This window comes from Phalacrocorax aristotelis, chromosome 1 (genome assembly GCF_949628215.1).
Source record: "Phalacrocorax aristotelis chromosome 1, bGulAri2.1, whole genome shotgun sequence".
Lineage (NCBI taxonomy): Eukaryota > Metazoa > Chordata > Aves > Suliformes > Phalacrocoracidae > Phalacrocorax > Phalacrocorax aristotelis.
In genome coordinates, this window is record NC_134276.1 from 188,549,842 (window position 1) to 188,569,445 (window position 19,604).

At 36.6% G+C, this 19,604-nt stretch overlaps 1 protein-coding gene across 4 annotated transcripts in view; it reads right to left on the minus strand.

Moving 5' to 3' along the window:
• DOCK4 (dedicator of cytokinesis 4) overlaps nucleotides 1-19,604 on the minus strand; it is a 255,013-nt gene that overhangs the window by 69,249 nt on the left and 166,160 nt on the right. For all 4 annotated transcript variants that reach the window (XM_075081064.1, XM_075081063.1, XM_075081061.1 and 1 more), the window contains exons 18-25: nucleotides 17,219-17,316; nucleotides 17,030-17,113; nucleotides 16,836-16,936; nucleotides 16,016-16,097; nucleotides 14,784-14,954; nucleotides 13,120-13,312; nucleotides 4,998-5,125; nucleotides 2,221-2,355 (exon numbers count right to left, since the gene is read on the minus strand). In XM_075081064.1, the coding sequence (XP_074937165.1) occupies nucleotides 2,221-2,355; nucleotides 4,998-5,125; nucleotides 13,120-13,312; nucleotides 14,784-14,954; nucleotides 16,016-16,097; nucleotides 16,836-16,936; nucleotides 17,030-17,113; nucleotides 17,219-17,316 (992 nt within the window). The remainder of the gene's footprint in view (nucleotides 1-2,220; nucleotides 2,356-4,997; nucleotides 5,126-13,119; nucleotides 13,313-14,783; nucleotides 14,955-16,015; nucleotides 16,098-16,835; nucleotides 16,937-17,029; nucleotides 17,114-17,218; nucleotides 17,317-19,604) is intronic.

Genomic DNA, 19,604 nt, shown 5'->3' on the forward strand with positions numbered 1-19,604 from the left:
GTAATTTTTTGTGCCTTATTTAAGGAGCACAATTATTAAAATACACAGAGCTCACAATTAAACTGCAATTCATTTAGCTTCTGAGGGGCTGAACTTCCAAGATCTGAAATCAATAAAAGTTTGCTTTAATTGGATTGCTTTCTGCTAACTCTTTATATGCAAATGCATTTTTCTTAAGGAAATCAGAAGGTCTAAATCACCGACATCCTAAAGCAGAAGTTTCACTTTTACCATTGCATCAAATTCAATGTTTGTTAGTGCAACATCTGTAACACTGACACCCTGAAGACATGTCATCTTTGTGCTCAGTTGAAAGCATCACATCCATCTTGTAGGTTACTATCTAAAAAGATCCTTCACTAACAATTGAAATGGTACCAAGGTGCCAAAACTACTTGACGTGAAAGAAACAGGGCAGTCATGGCAGCACATAGCCTGATGCTGCCTGATTTTATGCTGCTTCTTTATGCTGCTTTTTTGTGCAAAAAAATAGCGACACATGGGCCTAGAAGGTCACACTGAGATGAGTTTGGGACTACTTCCACAAGGAATACTATTTCTGATGCAAAAGTATAACAAAATTTTATCCAGTGTGCGGCTATGATACATCTCACAAACAATATTTTATGATACATGAAACTTGAAATAATGGTAACATACTGGAACAGACTCTACTGCTGTACTCACATTGAGTACTTTATCATACTTGCTCTACAAATAGTTCCAAGAATCTGGCTCCGTGTGTTGCCATAAGCCCATACTGCATGATGTTTCTACATAAATGTATATAATTGCCTTATGCTGTGCTGTGAGTCACTTCCACATTAAGTATTCTTTGAGATGCCTGTGGTGAAAATGACATGGCTTTTTTGATGCAGAAAAAGAAAATTTTGCAACTTCAAAGCACTTTCAGAGTCTAATTTTTTGATGGTGTGAAAGAATTAGGCTGTCATGGTGTTTTATGAAAACTTAGTCTGCAAGCAAGTGGATATCTCAGAAGAAACCAATAAGCTCAGAGCTTTGCTACACTAACAGTCTAATACTACAAGCCTTACTTCAGCTGAGATTTTCTTGTAATGGTCTGATATGCCACACAGCATACATTTGTAATTTTGTAATTTAAAGAACCACCCCCTGCAACCTCTTAGATGTGTAGTCCTGCTGAATCGCAGTGATTAAAGCATGGTGTTATCTTACTATGGAGCTTGGGCAGCTCCATAAAACACTCCATATAACATTTGTTCTCGGTGGGATAAAGTAAAACAAACAAACAAAACACCAACACCACATTTCTTCCACAGCTATTAAAAGCTTTTTGAAATGTTTGATCTCAGAGGAAATTCTTATTTGAAAAGCAACCATCTATTCATTAATGAAAACTGTTACAGTGTAAAAATTGGGCAATTAATTAATTAAGCATATAATGAGATGGTAAATCACACAGCATAAAACGTCACCCCCTCACCTCATATTGGAAGTGTTCACTCATATTCCTTGCTATATTAGAACTGATTTACCCTTCAAAAGCAAACTGTGAACCTGACTGAAAACAAAGCAAAATAACACTTCATTTTGTGTCATCAATGCTCATCATAAGCTTTCTTGTAAATGCCTGCATTTCAGCCTTCTAATTTGCATGAGTTGTTACAGCAGGTTGACCAAAATGTAATTTGTTAATCTTCTAAAACTATCCTCTTTGCTCTACTTCATCTGATAGAATTGAAGCTCAAATGCTTAGCCCAGAGAACAACAACATGCCTTTCAATTAATAAATTTGGTTTTGTACAAGTTAGCATCACAGATTCTGGAGGAATTTTTAGAGCTGCTTCATCATGTAAAAATGTACGCATTTTAGGAAATAAAACATTACTGATTGGTACTCTTCCATTTTCAGAAATTAAAACTTAAAGAGAGTTTCAGAAAGCTATTAAATTTGTTGACAAAAGATATGTAATGAAATAAATATTGACCTGAAACAAGCCTCAAACAAATTTTATCTTTTGGGTTTTTTCCTGGGTCACAATTTTTAAATTTGATGAAAAAAATTACTATTCCCACTGAAAATTAATAAAATGCTGGAAGAATTTTCCTTGTTTTCCCCATTCTCTGTTTTATAGACAAAATCTTGACATTGTGTATTACAATCTAAAGACAATACTGTCACAAATCTAATTGTCCAACCAGTGACAATTCTGAGCTATTTCATTATAAAAAACTTACAGTTACATCTTGAAACTGGAGGCGCATGGCAGAGCCTGATGGTTGTGGTCGGCTGGTGATCTCTAGTATGGTCCTTAGCAGAATATCTAGCAGGCTGTTTACAATCACATCAATTTCTTCCAGGACAGATTTTTCCTTAAATAATAAATAAAACATTTAAGATTTTAAAAAGGAAAGACCAAGGTGTATTTCCTTTGATGTTGTTTTAGAAACAAATTATATTTTGGCTCTGAATGTTACATTCAAGAAACAAGGACTATTCTCTAACGATATTGTTTAATTCTATTGATTTTTTTTAAAAACAGTTTTCAGTTAATTACATTGTATTGAAATATACATGACATTTATAGGGATGACTTAGAATACATAAGTATTAATCAAATTAGCATGGCTCTATTTTCAATTAATATTTAGAAGAAAGCAGTAAATAATATTCAAGAACTTTTCAGTCAAGTTTTTTATAGGTAACAACCATATATTTTCTGGGAAAATTGCCAAGAGAGGCTTAAATTCCAAAAAGTAGAATCTGTTTTCACACTTTGAAACTATCACCAGAAACAAGCAGATGGTGCTGAACCTTCAAGACCTGTTTCAGCGGTAACGACCAGCTACATTGCTTCCCATCAACTGAGTAGCACAAACAAATTAGTAATTTATGTAAGCCTACAACTGCTTGTATGCAACATCAATACAAGGGAACCAAAGGGTTCACCGCCAAAAGAGGCCATGAATACCTTCATTATGTGCATGAAAACACTTGAAGAAGTCAAGTTGTAGTTACTTTTCCTTTTTAATTCAGATGGAAATACGTTTTCCCTACTTCAACAGTGTTTTCCGTCTCCACTGCAGCAGACAACACCATCTTAATCTGAGCGATTTTCTCCACAATTTAAGATGACATTTCTTTACAGAAGGAAACATTTCATAATCAAATGCACACAATTGAACTAAAACTCAGCTGACAAACAGATCATTCAACTTTGCTGACATCGAGGTGTAGGAGTGATTTTATTTTTTTCCCCTCCTACACACCCAAAACATATGATTTGTAACAAAAGTCAAAATTCCTGTTTGGATTCAAGATGAGCCTAGTGTCACAGCCATGTCCTCTGTCACTTCATCTAGTATCAAACAACTGTTAACTTTGCTACTTAGGAAGGCAGACAGTAGACAGTGTATTTAGGAACTGCATCAACCGTGAAGACTCGTGTACAAACTACTGTTAGAATGACCAACAACCTTAATTTTCAAAGCCGCACGACTCCAAATTCACTTTTTCCCTCAACCTCTAAATTATCTTGATTACCATGGAAAGAATGAAGTCCCAAACTGATCCACAAAAATCATATCAAAGTCACCAAGTTGTTAATACTCTCAATGACTCAGGCACTACTAAAAATAGTAGCTGCCTTTCCTGAACATTGGAGAGAGTTTTATGTAGGAATCCACTTGTTATAGCGTACATCTCTGGCTTGATGACTCCAAATGAAAGATCTCCTGAAATTAAGACCAGACATGTAAGCTTTTCTCCCTATCCAAAACCACAGCTATGCTTTATCATCTATCACTATCTTGTGAGGAGCAGCCGCAATGAAAATGTTGTTACCGTGCCAAAGTCACAAGCTGCATCCATATCAAGTCACTGACACAGCAACTTCAACTGCTGACAGTGGTATGAAATGAAAAACACATAGAAGAGTTCTAATACATTTGGAGTCCTGTGTCCAGTTTTGGGCCCCCCAGTTCAAGGACAGGGAACTGCTCAAGCAAGTCCAGTGGAGAGCTACCAAGATGATCAGGGGACTGGACCATCTCCCTTATGAGGAAAGGCTGAGAGACCTGGGTTTGTTCAGCCTGGAGAAGAGAAGACTGAGGGAGGGGATTTCATCAGTAACTATAAATATCTAAAGGGAGGGTGTCAGGATGATGGGACTACGCTCTTTTCAGTAGTGCCCAATGACAGGACAAGGGGCAATGGGCACAAGTTGGAACACAGGAAGTTCCAGCTAGACATGAGAAAAAACTTCTTTCCTGTGAGGGTGCCAGAGCAGTGGAACAGGCTGCCCAGGGAGGTTGTGGAGTCTCCTTCCCTGGAGACATTCAAAACCTTCCTGGATGTGTTCCTGTGCCCCCTGCTCTGGGTGTCCCTGCTCAAGCAGGGGGTTGGACAAGATGATCTCCAGAGGTCCCTTCCAACCCCTACCATTCTGTGATTCTGTATGCTGGCATTGATATATATGTACTGCACTAACTACAGGCAATGGTTATTTTTAATTGTATTCTATCCCTTTGCCTGTCAGAACTTAGCATCACCTTCATATCTGCAATACACATACGTAAGCTAGCTCTTATATGCAGCTTTCACAACTTAATTTGCAAACACAAACATCAGAAACTGGCCACAAAGTTTATCAACTAACAACCAAGTGCAAGCCCCCTTGCAGTACTCTTATCAACTTGTTTACCTATATCACTCTCATGTCCCCTATGACTAAACAGCCCACAACAGAAAATGCCTCTTAAAGAAAGTGGACATTTCTTTCTGTCCAATACAACACTCAAAAAGTGTAAAAGCTTGGCACAATGCACTACAATTAAAATATTCTTGCATGGGAAGAAAAAGCTCATGAGAAATCAGAATGACATGTTTATGCAGAATCATTACACAGAGAACTCTTTAAAATGGACTTGGTCAGGGTCCAGTTTGTGCCATTAAATGCCATTGAGCCGTATAAAGAAGTTCAACACCTTGTGGATGTGACATGGTGTTTACTTACTGAGCTGTTCTTCTTGATGAGGCAAAATATGTTGCTAAGGATACGTGCACACATTATAAGGTCCTTCTGCTCCTGTAAATGCATGTGGAGATGATGTAAAACTACCGGAAGAAGAATATATCGAGAATCTGGAAAAAATGAAAATTTTTATGAGTAGGAGCTTCTCACAGAAACATTTAATTTTAATACAGACATAAAATGTGTCTTCAGTCCAAAAAAGCATTTATGATAAGCAGAAGCTTTTACTTGCTTTAACCTACATTTTTGATAAGAGAAGCTTTTACTTCATAATCATGATATCCTAAAGCAAATATCTGAAGAATAAACAAAATGCTGAAAGTCCGTATGTCATATCATGGATGGAGAAAAAACCCACTACTGTGTGGAATATACTATATACAACAGAAAATTCTAAGTATTTATTGAACTGCCATGCAAAAAAACTTAGCACAGTAATACTTGTATTCAAAATAATGTGAAATTATGTTCTAGTGTTCCCTGCCATGTGATAGGATCCCTTTGCAAGCCAAGGACACAACAGACTTCATCTTGAACTTATATTATTCTACCAATAAGTTCTACTTTACAGACAAGCAGTACTTTCAGATTTCTTTCAGGATTTTCACTTTTCCAGATTCTTCACTCCTACTGGGTATGAGCAATTTAGACTACTGGTATCTACATAAAATGATTTGCCTTTCCTCTATTTCATTTTTTAAACACAGTTCTTTGGTTCTATTTCAGTCCTGAACTCTCTCAAAATTATGCAAGAACTTCATTAACATGCTACTTTTTCTTGCTTCTTTTTCTTATAATTAAAGACAATTCTAAATGGGAAGAACCCTAATACTTACACTTATTATACAACACATTAAACACCTATTTACAACTTGATAAATGGAATGGGTGTTATCTGTTTTCATTTTGTTGTTGTTTTTAGATCTTTTCCATAATTGAGAAATAATGTTTTCATAGAAATGTACTTGAATAATTTCCTCTGTTAAAATTTTAATGATGATTATATGCTACATTATCTAAATTTATTCATCTACTCAGTTCCTTTGTTCATTAATGTAATTATTTCCTAAAAATTGAGTCTACCTAGCTGGAAAATTACTCCTCTAAAATAATTTTGCCAACCAGGTACTGTTCATGGAGTAGTCTTTCTATAAACACTTTTCCCCCCCTCAAATATTTCCTCTAATTTTTTCCAGGAGGAAGAAAAAAAGATAGATCTATTCTGAGATTATTTTTGTTGAATGCTTCCTTCACTGAAATACAGCACTAATCTTGTTTTTCTCTCTTATTCCCTTGTTTTCATTGTCTAGTTATCTGTATAACACAAGACAAATCATATGGACAAGTTGATTGGTACACACTATTTAAGCATATGCTTGTTTTCGAAAAAAAGGCTTGCCTGCTCTTTTCAAATGGGTGTTTCCTGATTGTTATTTATTCAGATGATCCACTACATCTTCCTCCTGAAGAAAAATATAAACAAAGACTGTACAGCAAGAGGCAAAAGGCCATCAGTGAATCTAAAACCAGTGGTACTGGAACCCAAAATCAGGAAACAAATAGGCTCTATCGAGTGACTGCTTAGTTCTGCAAGTGCCTCAGTAGGTTTTCATCAGGACTGGCCTGAGAGTTCGTATCTGCCTGTAGCACTGCAGCTGGGCAGAACCAAACCAACAAGGCATTTTATTTTTGTCTATCTAAAAAACAGAAGTGTTGCCCCACGTAGTCTCAGATGTCAAGTGTGCACAGCTGCCACTGACCCATCTACTGCAAAATCTATAGGGTCAAAAGGAAAGCGAGCAGGAAGACGGCTAATGTGCAGACCTGTGGTTAGGAAAGTGCCAGTTTCTGACTCCCACCACTAATTCAATTACCAATAGATGAAAAACCACAGCTAATGCCTTCACCTGAAGTGAAAAAGCAGAACTCTCCATTCCTATAAAAAAGACCAAACTTCTAGGTTATAGGGTTCAGCTCCCTTTCCCTGCTTTCTGTTAGGCCTTGCACATATTGATTTCTTGGCTATCTGGTAACCCATCTTCAAGAGAAGAGATGAAGGGTTCACTGCATAAACCAGTCTGTGGCTCTGCAGTTGGGGTACTCTCCTTGCAAGAAGGTGATAGGAAGCTCTCAATCCAGGCTGACAGAGCACTGAAGTTGGTCTTCCAAATCGCTACCCAACTCCACAACAGTCACAGAGCAGTTATAGTAGCTCTTTCACACATGACTCAGGTGAGCCTTATCCTTTGAGCCATAGGCCCTCTGAGGACAGCAGGTCCTCTCTTGCAGCTGCAACTCAAATCCTTCAGCCCAGAAGGTGAGGAGAAAACAGAAGCAGCCCTGTGCCAAGGTGTTTCTTCTTGGTTAACTGTAGGCAGCTTCCTGATGAGCACACACGCGACTTGGTACCTTTTCTGAGGTACTCACTACTCTGTGCGCTGCTTACATGTTAGTGCAGCATTATGAACTCCATTTTGAAGACCAGAGAATCTAGATGTAGCAACACTTGACGTGTAAATAGCCAACCCTTACATACAATATGGCCTGAAGCATCTCAGGCAAAACTGAGCATCCTCATTCAACTGTTTCAAGTATCCCATTTTTGCAAAGGCTCTATAAAATTATTAGGAACTTTGTTTTACCAAGACCAAACAGATGAGCAAAAAGCATCTTACAATCACTTGCAACTATACATGGGAGGGAACAGTGCCAGTTACTGAATCAACCACCACATATAACACAGCTTTATATATATTCCTAGTAATTTCATAGCCTTAATACTTCTGTCTTGACCTGTTTAGGTGGAGAGATGTAGTAGTATTACAGAAGAGGAGAGCTGGCATATTCACCTCCAAGCCAAATCAAGGAATACGAGAGCAATTTTGGAGAACGTAGTGTACAATATTTGTCTCAGGTTACTCTTTTTCTTAAAAATTGTCAGCTGCAATGTCAGCCACTGATTATAGAAAAATTAATGAGCACAAGGAATGGTGCAATAATCAGAACTCTGAGCCATCAAGTCACTATCGTAATTTTTCTTCTGTACAGCAAGACAATTTAGCTGACTGTTTAAAATGCTAATACTTACCCTTTACAAATATTATACAGAAAGAGAGGAAAATAATAATGACATAGAGTTTTTCAAGTACATGCTTGGCATAATTAGAAAGAAAGACTACTCTGGGCAACCCTTGTGACTTTCCTATGCAAGCTACATTAACATTTAATATTTAACCCACAGCGCAACTCTCCCCCTTGCTTTTCAGTTAGTGGTAAAGCACCTGCACAGACATACAAAACTTACTTTATTCTAGAGTATTTTAAAGATTAGTTTCAGAAGGATTATATTCATTTCAATGACTATATCAGAACAGATGGTCAAAACTTCACCCTGCTTGGAGACACAATTAGCGTAACTGAACATTTTAAACAAACAAACGAACAAACAAAGAGCATTCTCCTTGAACAGTGAGAGGCAAGGAAGATGCTCTTGTTTTTGATAGGTTTACTTGGACCTATTCAGTTTACACCTCCTTGTTTGGAAGAACCACTGGACTTGAGGGAGGTAGGAGAAGAAAATGCTTAAGCCAAACAAACAGTTATCAAGCCAATTGCAAAACCAAAAATATATGCCTGCTCTGTGACTGCATGGACATGTCACTCTTCTCAGAACAGTCAGTTTCAAAACTTTTTTGAGGGCCTGTTTTCAGTTGAAAGAAAAAATTTGCCTGTAGTGCAGAAGGAAAACACAGGTATGGCTGAGAAAGTCCTCCCTTGGTCTAAAAAAGAGCCACAGATGCTAAGCATCATTTACAAAGCTTTTGCAAAGTATTTTCTGCTCTCCACTATAGAGCTACTAAGAAAGGATGAACTTTTGTATGCGATATACATACATACATACCCCCACAGGTGTGTATAGAAGCATACATACAGAAACAACTCCAAAGAATAGTATATTGCTGTGTAAGACAAATTAAGAAGTACTAATTAATCTGAAAAATTAATCTGAAAAATTAATCTGAAAAATTAATCTGAAAAATTAATCTGAAAAAGATCCTGCAGTACTTGAAAGGAGTACTATGGATCAATGTGTAAAGCCTTTTTGTTTAAAAAGAAAAAACAAAACAAAAACAACTTTTTTTTTCCCCCAAATCTGTGTTAATATGTAAAGTTTAATGCATTTCAACTAAATTTAATTCAGGATTTGTATCAACAATTTAAATACTGATAGGCTTTTTGCATTTTTGTAGAAATCAACTAGCTTGCAGTGATTACTGAGATATCTTACAAGTCTCATTAAAGAGAAGTTTTGGGTCATTTGAAAAAAAATTATGGAATCAGAGACAAATCATAATACGTACCTTCTAGAACTAAACCTCCTTATCAGTTAATGGTATCTTTTCCTGAACTTGCTAACAACTTTTTTTCATTCCCATAGGAAGTCTAACAGGTAACAACGTTCTTTCCGTAAGGCAGTTCAAAGATATTAAATTATCCTCACTGATTGTGTCAGATATTAATGACTGAAACACAGCGTTTCCTACATGTACATTCCCCTGTGGTATACAGGATGCAATTCTTAGATGAACTCATTCACAAAGACAGACTGAGGGAAGCAGTCAATCTCAGAAAGAAAACAAATAGATAATGGTTACTTTTCTAACCTATTAATAGTGGGTTTCAGTGTAAAATAAGGAAAACAATAAAAAACAGAGAATAAGTTATATATAAAATAAATATATAAAACTTCACATATGAAATAAATAAGTGAACACATGAAGATGTCTTTAAAACATCAACTTGGGATTTTTCCTAGCTTCATAATACATATATCATATATAAATATCATATACTATATGATATCTATAGTGTAAATGGTCAGAGAATTAAATCCTCTATTTGCTTTGAACAGTTCACCTCACTAACGGGAAAGTCCTACCCAGCTACTCTTGCGTAGAGATCCAAATCCTCATATTTTGGGAAGACACAATGTTTCTTGCCTTGCAAGAATGTTCTCCATGTGGTAAAGAGCTGCACCACAGATTGTAACTGGGCTAAGATACAGGCTTTATCAATATGGGATTTTGATTTTTTTAGGACTTTACCTACTAATGTAATCTCTCTTCTGGTAATTGACGTGTTTGATCGGTGATGATTCCAAGAAAACTCATCCTCTTTGCAGGAAGAAACCTAGATGTTCCACTTACACACCTCATGTTTTCATAGCTATTGAATTTGCAAGCTCAAAGTAGTGCCCTTAGAGAAAAAAGAAATTATTGGTGTTCTGCTAATTCCTGTTTAACCGTGTCAGGAAGGACATGGTTCAGGATATGTTTCTCTGTTATTAGCCTTAACTCTTCTCAGCAAAACAGATTTATCTCTTCCCCAAAGCAAGCTATAATAATATTGAATGAATAAAAGACAACAAACGAGAGTGCTAGACTAGCGATGTATCGGAAATTACAAAGGTAGAAAATCTGTGTACAGGCATATGTAGGTCATCAATTTGGCCATTCTACAAGTATCAACAGGGATGTGTCCAAAGAGTTACACCCAAAATACCAGGAGACTGGAAGAAAGGCCAAGAGGGAAAAAAATTTTGCTAGTTTTTATCGGCAGGAAAACTGTCTTCTGTTTCTTTTGAGACACCGAATTTAGTGTACTACAAAGGTGCAGAAGTAAATATGGAAAAATAGAAGCAAAGTAAGGCCTTAATACGCACTAAATTTTCACAGGAGCTAGGTGGATAACTTCTGTTGACACCCTGTAACATCTCTGTAGTTGTTACTTATAGGAAGAGCTGAAGTTTAAAATCACTGAAACAGAAAAAGGTTCTGAGCAAGCTATATCAAAGCCTCAATACAGAGCCATTTCAGACATCCTATCCACAAATGATCAGTAAATACAACACATAACCTGCATTCCCAGAGAGGCAGGTAGAGACAAGATGCATCGAATACATCTGAAATTGTACTAAACATCTGCTCTTGGGTACTTTAAATCAACTTCCACGTCTGATGCTTCTCTTTTTAACAGTATAGCAAATATACCTCCTAATTTTAGTGAAAGCATAGCTTTAGTGTCAGTTGATTTCTGCAGCAGTGGGAGCTAATGTGTTAGCTGTTCAGGCCCTTGCAGCACAAAATGCATAAAACTCCCATGCTAAACTACTCTCATTTGTTTCCAGGCAAGCTCCAGATAACAGAAAATGTTATCTCCTCATTTTTAGACATTTGAATAGTTATCAAATAAATAGTTATTTCCTGCGTTCCACCTAGTTCCAATGTGTTAGATTGCACTACAGCTTGCAGCATTCATCATCTTCATATGGGAGACAGAAATCAATTATTCTCACAGCAGCAAGCCTTCACATTAGGATGCACAGTTTACCCCGCACATTAACATATTCTAATATAATATTTATTTTCCCAAGAGGATTTTAAAAGGAATTCCTTCTAGGGATTGACTGGGGGGAAGTCTACTTATATTTTTGTATTTTAAAGAGATAAAACATTAAGGGCAAAGAGACCAAGATGCTGATCTCCACATGACCCTTCCACTTAATGATGACTGAAATTATACTGTAGAAGTGTTTGCCTGAGCTTCGTATCATGGACATTGGGAGCTTATATTACTGCCTGATGTCTTTCACATCAGTTTCCTTGTGGTCTAAGCAATTTATATTCTATTTGTGTGTAACCTGCACACCACGTAAAATCGAACATGTAATTTGCATTGCTTTTATAGCCAAACCAACTCATAGGACTTCTTAATAATGAAACTGGATTTGAATAAAAAATTAACACTTCCACAAAAGAAAGCAAATTAAAAAATTGTCATACATCTGAAAATAGATTTACAGTTCCAAGAAAGTCCCCTAGAGTCCCTCACGTGGTATTAAATAACTCTCTTTAATTACATTCATTCATTTGGATCTTCTGGTTAGGCTGACCTAACCGAGATAATGGGAGGAAAATGGAAATGATGCTACCTGGTCCCTAAGTAGTTTGGAAAATTAAAAACACAAGTTAGAGCATCCTTAAGATTGTTCTATGAATATGTCATCATCTACCCAGAGTATCAAAGGTCTGATCAATCAGCCGTAAGGCGAGCTAACTGTTCTGGAAGGAACTGCTCTGGAGGCTCACAAGGGAAAGGGTAAGCTGTTTTCACAACCAGAATAAAGCAAACCAGCCAGGATCCCATATTTCTTACCCATTTCTTTGAGCTCATGCTTTTAAAGTACAATCACTGAAAGCATTTTAAAAAATATTCTAAGATCTCTTCCTTTCTTTTTGCAGCATCTCAAAGCATTTATACACAGCCTGGTGGTTTTTGCAGAGCCTTCAGCATTGCAATGTGTTTATCTTGAATGCCTTAGATGGTAAGTTACTGTTTCTACTGAACTCCAACAGCCAATAACCAAACAGCTCTCAAGAGGGCTTTTGGTAAATAAATTAAGACCTATTAGAATTCTTTAAATCTTTTCTATTTTAATTCTTTTATTTCAAATTACATCATCTCAAATTTAATGTTTGGTCACTTGAAGGGGTTTCACTTAGAACAGAAAAGAATGTCAGGCTCGTCACCACACAGCAGTTTTTTCTTCCGCGTAGCAAATAACTATGCTGTTACGTACTTTCTGCACCAACTATCACTTGGAGCTGTGTAATCTTTTTATGCTACATTAAGAAACAGAGGATTGAAAGTGCTGAACTAGCAAGAGTTACACAAATAAGACTTAATGGATAAGTGACAATCTGTTTGCTGAACGGCCTCCAAAGGGGGGAAAAAAAAAAGAAAAAAAAAATCAATTTAGTAAAGCTTCTTCCTTTGTAATTACTTAAAAGGTATAAGGCAAACTTCCTTCACAGACGTATTGCCAGCAGTAGGTCAAAACAAAACTATATTTTAAGAGTCTTTGTCTCTAAAAAACAAACCACTAAATTTAACCAACCGTATTCTTGTAAATGAGCAGCTTGTACAGAGCAGCACTTCCAGAATTGTTCCTTAGGAAGTACTACTCTGAGCAACACTCTTCCCTTCGCACCTGCTGGCACACATCTTGAGTTCCTTACCTGCAGGCAGCCCAGTGTAACCTTACCTGGATTGGTGTACAGGTGACTCTCTACAGTTTTTCCAATACTCTGCAGTTTAACAGCTTGAAGGGACTCATCCCCATGCATGACCGTTGGCAAGCTACCCAGAGCATCGTGAACCAAATTTGCTACTTCTCGTACATCAAAAAGCTTCAAAAGTTCAGAGTACACTGATGGGAATGAGCTGAGAAATACAGCCTAGAGGAAAAGGACAAAAATGGACAGTCAAATATTGCAGTATAGTTTTAACATTTATAGAATTTAAATAACTATAGAAATTCAAGTAAATGTAGAAAAATGCCTGGTTTTACATTTCAAGGGGAGTTAGTAGTTTTAAAATGGTTGTATTTCCAGAAGAAATATCCTCACATTCATTAATAGGCCTACACTTGTGACTATTTTCCTTTAAGCATTATCTATTGACTGTTCATTTCTCCCAGGACAAAGTGAAAGTAAAAAGTTCAAGTTAGAACAAAAATGTTTGTACTTTACAGATTCTTCATGATCTATGTGAGAGAGGATATTTTTAAACGGATCAACAGAAGCCAGCTGATATCAGAACAAAAAGATTTGACTAGAGTTGCTTTGGTTTGCTCTGTTTTAAGGTAAGTAATATAATGGCCTCCATATCTTTCATTTTTCAAATAATGAATATTTTTATTTTGGAGTAAGACAGCACTCGCAGTCTTGGTTCAATTCACAATCCTAAAATAGGGTTAGAAATTCATTGGTGAGTATAATGGATATGGAAGCAAAACACTGGAAAAGAAAGGAGGGCAATACCAGAGAAAGGAAGCTAGAACTGATATTCCTTTCTCCCTCTCCAAATCCTGCTGATTGAGGAAAAAGTTACTCATATCTCAGACCTTCTTCACACTGGTGTCAGAATAAATGACATACAAGGTTAAAGATACCAAAGAAGAATTCCAAATGTGGTTGTTTATATCACTTTGCTATTCTCTTTTCACTCCACCTGCTTACATGATGAGAGATGGAAGAACCACCTCTCTACTCTGTTCTCTCTGATTTGCCATTTTTATGGAAGAAATTAAAAAACAGAGCTTAAGAAATTAATAGCTCCTAACAGGTCTTAAGCACCTTTGGTTACAGAAACAGGGGAAGAGGACAGTATATATACGAGATGTAGGGTTGGTAAATCTATGGCACTTAATGCAGAGAGCTGTCTCCTGTCTACGTTGCCTCTGTGCTTTTGCACTAGTCAATTTAAGTAGTCTCAATTGAAATAAAGATACCAGCTGAGTATTAAAACATACAGCTCAGAAAGACTTAAAAGTTTTCTGTAAGGCATGAAAAGTCTAATAGCCTTTTGTATGGTTCAAATTCTTCTGTTTAATGTGGTTAAACTAAGCTGTAAAAAGCCCCAAATAGAGAAATGTCTTTATTTGTATCCAGCAATACAATTATTATCATTATAATGATAATTCAAAATTAAACATTAGATTTAGAATTATCTTTGCCATGCATTTTTAGAAGCTGGTGGTATGTAAATTTCACACTACCGGACAAAAGGTAGGAGGACAAGCTGAAAATGCCATTTTTCTCTAGGAAAAACACATTTTCTTTCCTGGGAGTATAGGTAAGGATGCACATACTTTTTCTATATTAGACATGGAAAGCAGCAGTAAGCCAGGCATGCTTGAAAACTTACTTGTAGTTGGGATAAAGCACTAGCTCCTTTGCTCTCTTGGGAAAGGAAGAAGCGTACAGACATAAGGAGCTCTTGAATACAGCAGCGAAATTCCTCCTCATTTTGTCCACCAGTGGCAATCGAGAATAACCTTCGAGACTGAACTATATATTTAAAGATATATTCCTGTGCCTACAAATGTAAAAATCAGAGATAACTCATAAAAATTAACCAGCTCATCTTTAAACAGAACACATGCAGTGATTATATCTTTCAAATAATGGCAAGGGTCTGAAACAGGACACAACGTTATTTAACACTGGCAAATCTTTCTACTGAACACTAACAACATTTCAAAAGCACGTACCCAGAAATGCTCTTCCCTTGCCTTTCATAATCTCTACCAACTAGGGAACACCCATTTTTTTAACAAATGGAAAACTGCAGAATCTCAGCACTGACCCCCCTCCTCCATCCCTTGCACATCTTTGGCTACAAAAACATGTATTGCATAAACATACAAGGCCAATATAATAAATAGGATCAAATTTTTGAGCTGTTCTTAGAATTTCTCTGGCTGTTAAAAGTTGTTTTCCTGTCAACCGTTAACCAGATATTAAAAAAAAAAAAGTTTAAATTAAGTTGCAAAACCGTTGGAATGTAAATTAAAATACAGCCCTTTCTTATAAGCAAGACACTCAAGTTAACAGCTGAATAGAAAAGCAGAGAAGGATACCACGTTGATATTTTATTTCCAGACTGTAGCACCTGTCCCAAATGGAATTATGTGTTGCACAACTCAGCCTACCTCCACGCTGTGCTTTGTCGATGGTACAAAACAGGACAACAAAAGCAACCAAAATCACTATTTTCAGCAGAATTCCCTGGTGTCAGCTTTGAACCATTAAGTCAGCATGAATATCTGCCTTTTAGATTCAGTTATGTGACAGACATTAATACTACCAATGCAATCTGCATTTGATTTCTTAGATCTAACTCTTACTCACGTATATCCTCATTTAGTATAGAACATAGAGCTCCAGAGTCTAGTGGTAATAAGCTCCATTAATCAACTTATTGACAAAAGAGAATGATGAATACACTGACTGCACTGAAAGAGTCTGCAACTCCCTAAAATTAGTACTATCATTCCATCATTTGTATATATTCTGCTTCATTTCCTAAGTTAAACCTGTTGGCGCTGTATGAATACATCTTTCAAATACATAATTGCTTTTGATGATTTTTATTACCTTTAGTACTTCCTGTATGTGCTCGTGCAGCTCCACTTCGGTGACTCGATCGATATGCCACTTCAGTACTTTTATAAGATCTCTAAAATACCACATCAGAAAGTATTATAACACAGAAGTAGGAGAAGGGTTAACTTTGCACTTAAAATGCAAACCAATATCTGTCATATGAGAAACAATGACAAAATAAAAATTTAGCTGCTGCTTCTAGTCATAGACTAGGTTTCAGTAATCACTACAGGCCCAGTATTACACTTAGCTTTCAGTCTGCTGAAAGCCCCTGGTACATCTCTAAGGAACAGGAAATAACACCAAAATTACATATGGAGTAGAATGATTTTGACAGGGATACACAAGCTCAGCTAAGCCAGAAGAGTCCCTGCCAGCATGGACTATCCCTGCTATCCCGCGCATCGGTTTGCAGTCTCATTAAACTGCATTGGTTTCAATGGAAGTCTAGGTAGTAAATAAATGCAGAGAGTACAGCAGAGTAAGTGACGCTTATTAGTGCACTGCTCTACACCGAACACAGTTGCAGCTGGATGATGTTAAGGCTCCTATGTTTTTCAGAGTAATTCAAATGAAAAAATCTACGGAAGAAAAAGATTTTAAAATTAAGCCAGTGTTAGAGCATTAGCAAGTAACCGTTCAGGTAACTTAAAGTTGTTCTACTCTTTTTTAAAGGCCTAAACATGGGCATTCATATAAGCATTGCATTTTATTTCTAATGATACCGTTTAATATAATCTAGTGATTGATTCTGCTTAGTTTACCCATAACTGTCAGTATTCAAATTATATAGAAAAAGTACAGACTTCACCTGTATGCAAGTGCTCCTGCAAAATGACTTTCAATATAGGTGTCCATTACTGGCTTAAAGTGGTGAAACTTGCTGTCCTGCAGCAAATTTATTATGTGAACCTAAATATGAGAGAAAAGGGGGGAAAAAAAAGCTTTTTCTTTTTTCTTTTACTTAGTTCTTAGTGTTAAGCATCATCAAAAAATGAAACTTACCAAACAATCAAACACTTTTGATCCGTATTTTTGAGAGTTTTCATCTAAAATCCCAAATAAAGTGTCTAAGGTATCTTGAAGAAACTGATTGGAGAGAATAAGAGATGGTTTGTTATTAAATAGGTATTTTTATGATACACAAATATATTATTTCCCTCATAATATCTAAAAGAATAGAACGGTATATACCTTCACTATTTCTGAACCATCAATTTCTTTTAATTTTGACAGGCAACCTGCAATTTTGTCTGGGTGGGTTCTCCATTTCAGAAGGTCAAGCATATCTCCTGCAAAAACAAAATGTAAGATTAAAGCTGGAAACAAAGCAGCATTTCAGATTTTAAATTCTATTATTACAGTCCACTCAGCAAAACTTGGCTTCATTAAAACTAAAGAAAACATCTCAAGATTTGCTATAATATGATCTGCCCAGCAACAAATTCATTCCATCCCATAATTGCTCCACCAATAGAAACATAAGAATATGGTACTGAGTCACTAAAATCAGTCTCCTGTGGCAAATATATCACACAATCTTGTTCAGATATTTGTCAACTACCATCTTAAGAAAAGGAATTATTTTGCTGTCTCTTGTCCCATTGAAGGATGCCTTCCAGAGCTGTCTGAAAGCTAGAAATAGTCTCCTAATTACTAGTCTGTATGTATTTAAAATACTCATCTTCCTTTGTCTTCTTAGAGAACAAACACAATGCCTCTAAGATCTTGCTTTGTTAGTAAGCAACACAATCTCTTCTGGAAAACAAACGCTTCTGAGCTAAAACATACCGGAGCGTCTTTGTACTTCCTCCAGTTTTAATTCATTCTCTTTTAGCCTTCTGTCTAAAATGGTAACTACATTACAGATGAGATTACATCACTATTTTCTAATCATTAGCAAGCTCATATCTCTGCTGTAAACACCTGACATATATGCTCTAGAATTTGGGGATTTTTTTTAGATACATCATACTGGTGACACAAATAGATCTTTCTCCTGTTTAATACTGTTCAGCTCCTTGACTACAGCAGAATCCCCAGGAGTCTCCACTAGGGTATGATCCTGCCTTTTGTACCATTAGATTTGATCTAATTTCTACTCTTACTTATTACTTATTTAAATCAAAGTTACATTGTTCTGCCTGTATCAGATTTTGATTTTTCACTCTCAACTGATGAGCCCTTTCAAATACATATTAGCAGCAAATTGCATTATAAGGCGCTCTAGTGTCTCAGGTTTTAGTGAAGCAACTCCCATCCCCACCCCCCTTCCACCCCTCCAAACAAGAGTTCAATCCCAGGCGTAATTCTTCAGATCAGTATTTTCATTCCACTCCGGAAGGAAATTCCTTCCATTACACTGCAACCTGCTAGTTCCCTTTTAGCCCTTATTTACCAGTTTTAAAATCTTTATTCTAATCTGTATCTTTTCTAATTTCGCATGTAGTGTGTTACTGAAGTCCAGATGGTTTAGATTTGCTACATTTCCTCTGAAGAATAATAATAAAAAAAACTTCAAAAAGAAAGATTAAGAAGTTTATTCTGGCATGATAGGTCTTTGATAAACTCATCCTGCAGCACATTCCATTTAGCTACATGTCCACTTTTTCATCCATGATTTCTTGTAAATACTTGCATAAAATTCACCGGAGGGTGATGGCCCAGTTAACATATCTGCTCTTCCACCTGTCTTAAGTGTAGGTACTATATTTATTACTCTTAGGTCATGTGTTATTGCTTTCAGCTTCAGATATGTACTAAGGAAACCACTTCGCTATGAGATTGGGAATTTCATGTCCCATACCATTCAATATGCTAAAATAGCGCTTTGCAAACTTGGCTTGGCTTTTCAGCATTTTTCACTTGATCCTGACCCTTGCTGAACTCTGACACATTGCTGTTATTTTTCTCCCTTGTTGCAGGTTCTCTGCTAACATTTCCTCATATTTTCTGCCCATGACTCACTCGCTCACGTCTGCAGCACTCATTTCAAGTTGTATTCAGAGCATAGCATAAAGTTCCACATATTTTTGAACCGTTGAATTAAATAAATCCCAACACTCCTTTACATTAACATTTACTGCTTCCACGTTTCACTAACCAGCTTTTCAGAATTTCTCAAAGCCTGGCTGTTTGAAGCGGAAAACCTTAACCACCATCCAATCCTTCCATCCGTTTAAGATGAACCACTGGCCTAGCTGATCACTGCGCAGCAATCTCTTAGGAGGATCCAGTTCTTCTTAAGCGTTCTCAGTACTTATCAAACTAAGTAGCTAATAGCAAGTGTTCCTCTTGGTTCACCAACTGTTTGGGTGCTTTATACCACAGATCATTTCCACACTCAAGCAACTTTTGAGCCACACCCATCTTTGTGTAATTTCTTTCCCAGTTTGCTCCAGGAAAGCTCCTCTCTCTGACAATGAGAAATGAAGTAATATTTCTGTCTTTACTAACATTAGATAAATCTCTACTTATATCCCAATCTCACCAGAGGTGCTAACAGCAAACACCATACATACTACTCCACTAATATTTTGCTGCCTTAATTGATTTTTGTGGACAGAAATTATTTTTATGC